At 40.3% G+C, this 9,780-nt stretch overlaps 1 protein-coding gene across 3 annotated transcripts in view; it reads left to right on the plus strand.

The window, feature by feature from the left end:
• Positions 1–8,767, plus strand: part of LOC123984629 (metabotropic glutamate receptor 8-like) — a 185,794-nt gene extending 177,027 nt beyond the window's left edge. For 2 of the 3 annotated variants that reach the window (XM_046071614.1, XM_046071617.1), the window contains one exon: positions 8,107–8,767. In XM_046071614.1, coding sequence (XP_045927570.1) covers positions 8,107–8,212 — 106 coding nt within the window. In that variant the 3' untranslated portion in view covers positions 8,213–8,767. The remainder of the gene's footprint in view (positions 1–8,106) is intronic. The other variant, XM_046071618.1, reaches the window with a different exon arrangement.
• Positions 8,768–9,780: the final 1,013 nt, after the last annotated feature.

Raw genomic sequence — 9,780 nt, forward strand, 5'->3', positions numbered from 1 at the left:
CCTGTTTTCTTTCCACATTCCCATTCCTTCACTGTGCGCTAATTTCCCCTCGGAAAATCACAATGCAGACACTCCGACAGTGGCCGAATCGGTAGTGTGAGCCAGTGAGATATCAAGCAAACTACACCTCTCATTAAAGTGTAACAAAGCCAGGTAAGGGGGAGTGTATTACAGAGCCTGCTGACAATAGGAGATACATGTTTGGTGCGTCACTAAGCTCTCACAGCAACAGGCAGACAAGCGTATCAAAATCTGAAGAGCGAGACGTGAATTTCTCAGACTAATCCGTCCTCACCCCTGGTGTTCTGTTTCTGTGAAACCAAATTTTAAAGTACACAGCTGTTGATTCTAACACTCGCACGCCTCCTGTGGTTTCAATTGGCAGGTTGCTTTGCTAAAAGGTTACATTTTTATGGTTTCTTTCTGTACATTTTCTCTTTCTCTGTCTTTATTTCTTTTTCTCTAGTTTGCTTTTCTCTCCCTTTTGCAATGCCCTCTCTTATTGCTGACTATTCCCTGACTTTCTGTCTTGTTGTATCAATTTAGCTGTTTTCTGTTTTTATGTATGTACATGAGACATATACATATATATCGACATACACACACACACACACACACACACACATTTTATATATATATATATATATATATAATATATATATTATATATATATATATTTTATATATATATATAATATATATAAAATATATATATATATATATTTTTTTGTACACCCTACATTTCTATTGGCCTAGCCCCTCTTTCTATCCTCATTTCTTTCCTTCTTTGTAATAAAGCTGCCTTAAATGCCCAAAATGTAATATATCACATCATTTGCCTTCCACTTTTCTCAGCGCAACTTAGTTGACATGGTGCAGCGAAAGATTGCATCAATTAGACTTGTCAGTGAGCTGAGCTTGACTCTTTTCTCCAAAAACTCAACCTGTCAATGATCTTGCACACACAGACACACACACACACACACACACACACCATACAGGCAGACACACATATAAAAGTCTTGTCCCCTTTGCTTTTTCTGGTCCAGACTGTTTGAGTACTGTGTAATGTACCCAGGCACATTGGCATGTAGCCCTGGCAATCAAAGTCGACCAGAATTCATCAGAAAAACATTTGACACGTTTACACACACACACACTCACACACACACCGATACACCACAATTCCCACAGCAATCGCTATGCAACAGCAGATGCAGAAAAACACATGTACATGAACCCTTAAATATATGTATGTAATTCTCTAATGAACTTTAAATGCATCTACCATTGAGGCCAATAACCAAAACCATGAAGAAAATAGTCACGTAAACATTATAATATAATAATATGCGCCATTTAGTGCATTTATAAAGTGTTGTAGACTGAAATTAGGAAAAGAACCACGAAGATGACAAGTTACCCCACAAAGAATAACCATTTCCACCAACATACTGTATACAGACTTTTTCTTGATAGCCAAAAAGAGGTCACTGAACTACACTGTTGTAACTATTAGATTCTATTGTTAGAGTTGGAACGCTAGGCAACTCCTTCCTGTGGGAAAACAAATTCTTATATACCAAAACAGATTTGGAAACAGTTTTCTAGTAATAGTTAATTTGCTCAATTTATTAGGCAATTTGTGTTGAAAATGAAAAGACAAATTATATTTGGAAAACATGGCTGGTCGGCACTAAAACTTGAAGAAATTAATAAAAACAATTTCACTGCGCACTAATATTTGGCCATTTGCTCATTGCTTTTGATATACATTTTTTTCTGAACAAATTGTTTATCAATTACTTTTTTTCAGTTCTATTTCTTATTATCTGTTTGTCTTAACCCCTAACCCACACCTCCCAAAGAATCTCACCTCCACAAACATAAACACAGTGCGTGAGACTTTCACACATATCAGAAAGTCTCATGAGGGATTTTTCAACGATTTAAACTCCTCTTTACCCTCAGCCACAGAAGCACAAATGTACTTGAGGTAAATGCAGACCTATGCACATGTACATAGACATATGCAGAGGTATCCTCAGACACACTCTCTCCTTCTCACACCCGCTCTCTCCCTTCTGACAGGCCAGCTTGTGTTAAGTAGTCTATAGAGAGCTGGTGTGAAAACAGCCAGGCCAAGAGTTAAATGACTGTGGGATTTCTCCTAACGTCAGTGAGAATCCCCCACTGGTCAGCAAAACCTGCTCACACACGTCAAACTGTCTTGTTAGCCAGCCACCTGTGTGTGTGTGTGTGTCTGTGAGTATGGGTGTGTGTGTGCGCATGTATTGGATGTAACTGTCTTGCCATCTAGTCCGTGACATGTATGTCATGTATGTCACGGACTAGGCTGCATGATGGTGCTGTGAAAGGGCTGGTTGGATGATTTGTGGGGTACAGGTAAAGAGAAGAGAACTCAGGCATATTATACAGGGACAATCCCGTTTGAAAAGATAACTAAAGAAAGACTCCAGCCAACAGGGTGACACCTCACTGAATTACTGAAGTGCAGATACATGGATTTTCAAGTGCTTAACTCAAGTAGATTAATAGCATTCAGTTATGTATCACCCATCGTCGGAATCCTCTTGCGAACCTGAGCTATGCATGCAGTAATTGTAGTTCACGCCTCGCACATCAATAGTTGAGTATAATGGGGTTTTTCCCCAGTGAAGAATAGGTAGAGAAATGCCATATATAGTGTGCCAGATTTCTAAACAGTGATTCAGTCACAACTCCTTTTGCAGTATTGATGGGCAAAACAGTGTCATAAGTAATTCGGAGTATATTTGTGTTTATCTTCAGTTGTACATCACTGATGGCTGCATTTTTTGTTTAGTATTTTGTAGTGAATTAAACAAGTGTCTCATGGGAAACAGAAAAAAGAGAGTGTGGGACTCAAAAGAGACTACAAAAAGATGTTCAATCTGTCATGACTATTCCCTGTTATGGGTCAAGGTCCAAAAAGCTTGTTTCTACAATGTCCATGATGCGACTACTAGTGCTTTTTTGGTAGACCCCTCCCACTTGGTAAACACCCACCCACCTAACTTCCTGTCCCAAGTCCTGGAATTTTAGATCTGTTTTTTCCTTTAAAAATTACCTAAAGTGAAGCCTAGATAACCAGACATGTATACACAACTCATTTGCAACAGCACATTTTGAAGGCCGGATTACGTTTTCTATTAACATAATGAGGAAATATTGTTAATTAATGTATCTGGCAAGTCTGATATTAACAGTATCTGTGACATGTAAAAGAACTCATCTACAATATCCACTTAAAGTGACTACCATTATGAAACTTTTTCCTGGTTATGTTTAGACACTGGCAGCTATTGGTTAAGGCTGATAGTCTTGGCTGATAGTCTTGGTTTAATACTGTTACAATCCTGTCCTGAGTTTCTCTGAGTTTTTTGTTTGGTCAGTTCAGTATCTGTTATTTAGTCTGTGTTTTGGTTCCATGTCTTTTTTCCTAGTCCTGTGCCTTAGTTCATGTCTTAGTATTTACTTCTAGTTCTTTGTCTGCATTATTTTAGTTTTTATTATATATTCTGTGTTCTAGTTCTGTGTTCTCGTTTAGGTTTTGTCTGTTATGATCCCTGTGTTATAGTTGGTCGGTGTTTGTCTGTTTACATGGGTTTCTGGTATTGTCTGAAGTTAGATTCTTGTCTGGTATTTTGTAACATGTTTTCTGTCTGTTCCCCTAGTAATCTGCCTGCCTGCCTGTCTCTCTGTTTTCCCCTGCTGTCTCTCTGCCTGCCTGTCTCTCTGTTTTCCCCTGCTGTCTCTCTGCCTGCCTGTCTTGTTAGTCCTGATTCCTCTCACCTGTGTTTCTCCCACCTACTCGTTAGTCCCTGGTGTTAAATGTTTGCTGTTTCTGTTCAGTCTCTGTCTGGTCATTGCAGTGTAGTGTGTAGTGTGTAGTGTGTAGTGTGTAGTCTGCAGACTGCAGTCTGCAGTCTGCCTAGCTCTGTCTCTTCCTGTTTCTCTGTTTTTTGTGGATTTTGTATTTTCTTACACTGAACTTGACCTGCTCAGTGTCCTGTGTTTGGGTTCTCCAACCTGCTCAAATCTGTGACATATACAGAATGGGAAATTCTTAAAAACTTCCCCCTGCTTCCAATTTGAGAGGAGCGTAAAAGGGTTTACATTAAATCTAATATTCCATGGTGTAGCACTGCAAAAGGGAATAGCCCCTCTCCGGCAGCGTATAAATAAGCACAGTGTGGCCCACCACATGCTGAATGAAATAATCCATATGAAGGATAGGATGTGGGCTCTTGTTGGGATAGCATTTAACTCAAAATCTATACACTACATATTTCAATTTACATATATATGAACCTATGGCTGCTGATTATCATTTCTCACCCGTTGTGCAAACCAGGAACAAGCTTCTAGAGATGCTTGATTAGACAGATGGACTCAAATCCATCACTAAGCAGATGGCATAAAATTGTTTATAGTTGCAGCCACTGAAATAGCCCACAGATACAAAAAGGCCATCTGGGTACATGTGGGGTTTCCAACATCAACCCATCTTTTCATTTGTCGTTCACAATCACAGAATCCAATACACCCATCCCCAGTGGTGTTTTCAGTAACTACCACTGCAGAAACTTAAGTTTGATGACTGCAGGAAAATGGGTGAATGTGATTGGGTTAAAGGATTTTTTTTCTATTATTCTGAGCACGTAAGGGGTTTCTCTTCCATGATGGCTTAAAAGACAGACTCAAAGGACCCTCAACTGTCATTTCTAAGGTGAAGAATTAACTGTTTAGCTCAAGTTTTGAGTCAATATGGATGAAAGGTCCTAAACGTGCTCAGAATAATGTAAGGTTTAAACTTCCAAAGAGGTAAAACTAAATAGTAATACATCAGAATAAAATTCTAAGTGAAGTGGAAAGGTGCCATTTAAAGCCCAAGACACCAACCAGAAAGACCCACAGCAATGTCTGCTATCACACTTACACACCTGTTATATATTTTCCGTGGCAATATTGTATCGATACATGGAGATCACGTATTGATCTTTTATTATATAAACTGTATAAGTTATTATGTAATTTGTACATGACAATTGCTTTTTCAGTCCACAAGAAAAAGAGTTTTCCTTTGGGGACACAATTTGAAGTTGGAAAGAAGGTAATAAATTGCAATACGCAATCGCAATATTTTTAAAATCGCAATAATATCGTATCATGACATAAGTATCATGATAATATTGTATCGTGGGGCATCTGGTGATTCCACCCCTAACATATATGCATTCTCACCTCTACTAATGTTTCTGCCCCTTGCACCTTTTTTGTGCACTGACCACAAAATTCAGTAATTGGTTGCACTGGTTGATCCTTCCAGCCTTGTCAGCAGTTCAGAGATGAGTGTATCAGCAATCATATTCTTACGTAATAGCTGATCCTGCAGTTCAGAGGCAAAGTTGTACTATTAGATATAGTATAGTAAAGCTTATAAGAAAACCTGATTCTGCTGCCTTGAACCAGCCCACTCAACACTGCCCCACCAAACATGAGCTTCATTATATTGTGTGAATGCATGAGCCAGTGATTTGAGTAGCACACGCTTTTGAAATACCACCCGTGCTAATCTGTTTTGTTTTGGTCAGCTGTGCATTTGCATATAGAGAATATTCAGTCTGAAGCTGAGTTTCCTTTGATGTCCCTCCCATGGAAGAGGAGCCTGACTCATCATCTGACAGTTTGCTCTGTGTTGGAGGGAAGAGACGGAGAAAGACGAATATAGCATCAGGTCCACCATATGGCTATCTGATCTTTCAGCTTGCACCAATCTGCCGAACCAGTGGGAGCTTGACTGTGTTCACTGCACGCTCCATTTCAAACACCTCAGCTATCAGTGAGTCAGTGGACAAAGGCATAGATATTCTAGGGCAAGACTTTTCACAGAGGGCATCGCTATCTTGTATTCAACTTTTATAGTGTCAAATTACACAGAAATATCTCTTTAAGTAACCTTAAAGGGACAGTTTGACATTTTGGGAAACACGTTTACTTGTTTTCTTGCAGAGTGCTAGTCAGAAGAACAACGCCACTCTCATATCTCTCCATTAAATATAAAGCTCCATCCAGGAGAAGTTTATCTTAGCTTAGCATAAAAACTGAAATCTAGCCTATCTCCTTAATTAGCACATTATATATTTTGTTGTTTAATCCATACAAATACAAGAAGTGTAATAAAAAGCTGTGGTTTTTTAATGGGATTTTTTGATGGAAGGTTTTTCTTGGAGGGTTACTGAGCCAGGCTAGCTGTTAGCCCCAGCCTCCAGTCTCTATGCTAAGCAAACACAAAGATGTGGACAGATTTGAGAGCTATTAAGCTCCTTGTTCGACTCTCAGCATGAAAGGATATTTTGCAAAATTCCACACTTTCCATTAGAATCAGTAAAGCATATTCCCTCTTGCAGTTGTTATTTCTGTGCAGATTATGGCAGCTACAATCTGGACACAGTCAAACTTGATCTTACATAACTCCCATGCGTTTCAGCTCTGCTCTAGCCAACATTGGCATGCCAACCACTGATGATGCTTAATTGAATCCATGCAGCAAATGGTCCCCCAATCACTGCTGGTTATAAAGTGCCCTGGTGTTCATTACTGACAAATTCAAATGGTTACCTGTTTCATGACAGAAAAGAAGCGGGAAAATGAGATTGTTGAGACATGAGTGGTGTGCTGTCATGATTTGAGTTGCAAATAATCTGAGCTCCTGAGTCAAGCTTCTGCATGTTCTTATTAGGTCAAAGCGGATTAAAGCTTTACGTAGAGATGATAATCATGTGGGGGAAGAGGGTCCAAATTGGCTACATTTTATCTACACACAGTTTAATCCATAAACATGTCTCTTACACACCAGTGGTGGGATGTAAATTTGAGGTACTTGAGTATTATTTTATACATCTTCATACTTCTATTCCACTACATATTGACACAGACATGTTTATTGAAATAGGGGAAGGTTTCTCTTTATCCTAGGTGAGGTCCACCCCCACTATGCTCAAACCCCCTTTTGCTTTGTGTCAGAATTTCATTACTAATTCATTGAATCATTTCAGAGGGGCAAGCAGGGAGACTATCACTGTAATTCCTCATTAGCTGTTATCAGGAACATGAGCTGAGACAAAACACAGACTCATTGTGATCACAGATACTGAGGCAGAGTGTGTGAGAGAAATGGATGGAGATGGGGTTGAATAAAGCCCCCAAGAGATCCCATCGTATCTACAGAATGACACCTCACACTATTCTGAAATTTAAGCTTATGCACACTCATCAGACATGGGTACACACAGAATCAGACACTATGCGCACACAACATGATGATAAGTTGTTGTGATGAAACAATTACAGAGTGTGTCTCTAGAGACCAACCACTGTAACCTACCTGTATGATGAGCAAACTCTCTCCTCTGGGATGCAACACATCACTGAACACAAAATCACTTTGATTATGCCTGCCTGTCATGTTTGTTGAACTAAATTTTCATTCTACATTCTCGCCAGCCTGCTAATCTCTGTGAGCGGAGACAGAGCAGGGAGAACATCAGGTGCCTTTTGTTCACACATGTTCATCTTTTCATAAAGTCGCTCGTCAGTGTCACTTTTCGTGAACCGGCCAATCACAGCCTGTATGGGGCGGATGTCAAAAGGCGGACACGCTACAGCAAGCTTTCGAAATGTTGATCTCATTATGCATGAATGGTTATGATTATTGACAAGTTAGTACTTAGCATTAAAACATTAGAGACTAATCACAATGTAGACCATTTTTCATGTACAAGGATTTAATGAATAAAGACATCACACAAAAATGAAACTGCTGTAACTGGAATTTAATAGCCGATACACACGGCAACATGTGAATGGGGAGGAGTGGCACCTTTTTCCTCGACTTCAAGCACTGACGCCTTTTATAATACAACAAATATTACCTTTGTTGAGACTGTGACCTATTTTCATGGTGGCGCAACAACCAGCGCAAGCAGCGCTGCGATCATTATTTCATAATTTTCCTGACCTTGAAATTCACTCACCCGTGCCTGTCTGTGTGGTTTTTTTTTAGTGCTCGCGGTACACAGGAAGAAGCACAGATGGGAGGAAAAGTGCAGACAGGTAGGGCATATCATCCAATGAGGAAGCGCAAAGTGAGTCTCCAGACTTTGCGCTGAGAATGGATGTTTCAGAACCACGTCTGTGTATGACACATCACTTTCCCTTTGGTCAACAAGAGTACGTGGAGTACTTAGAGCAAATGCCCAGCAATGCACCAAAAATGAACATATAATGTGATTAAATCAGGAACACCGGTGAATCAGTGCATTTCTCTATAAATTAATGAGTGATTTTTACCGTATCTGTTGTCCAAAACTGTTTTATAGAGTATGAAAACCTTTCCCTGCAGTTAATTAAATCCCTGCAGCCATCTACAGGCGGAAATGATGTTGCTAAATCTGTAGCCTCTAACTGAAAATAACCACACACCCCTCTACACATATCAGACTGGTCGGTCATAACTCTATTCTGTTGTTTACGCATCAGATTACAGCAGCTCATCAATCCTGTGTGTCATTGCCTCCTTTGCAATTTTCTTTCATGCCAAAGTGGCGTTTCATGTTTTGTTTTTTTTTGAAGTGCTTAACTGTGGAAATGCTGTTGTGTCACATTTTATGGTATGATGTGACCACCAAAGACATGAGATATGGTAGAGTTTAAACTCAAAGTGATGTGACCATATGAACAGCTTTTTATTATTTATTTCTATCATCATTGTACAAATTAAAAAAAAAAAAAAAAACACCATCTGCCTTTGGTTAAAGATTTGTGGTGCTTTGTGTTCATGCAGTGCTTCCAGACAACAACAAAAAAAAAACTTCTTGCCTTTAGTTTAATTATTGTCATGCTTCCCTGGGATTGGGACACTGAAATGCCAGGGGGGTTCGGGGGCATGCTCCCCCTATTTTTTTTTTTTAAATAAAGCACTTAAATGCTTATTTCTAATGCCTTTTGAAAACAGAATGTACTTATTAGTGTGGCTGAAAGAGGGTGACAGAAGATGGAGAATAGACTGGAGAGGGGAGATCATGAAAACTCGAAGAGGGAGAGGGTCAGAGAGAGGGAGTATAATATAACTAGACCAATACTGACTACATACCATAAAAACCATGGAACAGCTGCTAGTTAATGTAGCCACAATACAAATATATTCAGTTATCTGTTGTGGTGGCAGCCCGGCTGATGGTGAGTGTCCTGTTTATTTCTCCTTTTTTCTTGTGATTCTGTTTTCCCCTTGTGTTTTGGCCTGCCTGCCTGTGTCTCCACTGCTCCCCTTGCTTGTGTTCTCCCTCTCTCTCTGCTCCTGAGCCCAGCTGACGATCCACACCTGCACCTCGTCAGCCACCTCCTCTGCCTGCCACACCTGCCAGCAATCAACGTCATCTCTACCAGTACTTCAACCTCGGTTCTCCACACAATCTCTGCTTGATCGTCGTTGCTCCTAACCTGGTGCCACTTTCTCCCTCAAGCTTTTGTGTAATCTACGTCGTCTGTTTCCCTGTTCTTGGTTTTCCCTGTGTCTAACCCTGTCTGTCTTACCTCCAGGTTCACTCACCTCCGTCCTCTGATGTGTCAGCTGGGCTCGCCACCCTGCCCTCTCCCCTCAGACCTCCTCCACAGCGTCCTCCCGGCTCTTCCCATTGCCCAGCCAGTCAGCCTGCCACCACACTCCTCCACCAACCTC

The sequence above is a fragment of the Micropterus dolomieu genome, linkage group LG16 (assembly GCF_021292245.1).
Source record: "Micropterus dolomieu isolate WLL.071019.BEF.003 ecotype Adirondacks linkage group LG16, ASM2129224v1, whole genome shotgun sequence".
NCBI lineage: Eukaryota > Metazoa > Chordata > Actinopteri > Centrarchiformes > Centrarchidae > Micropterus > Micropterus dolomieu.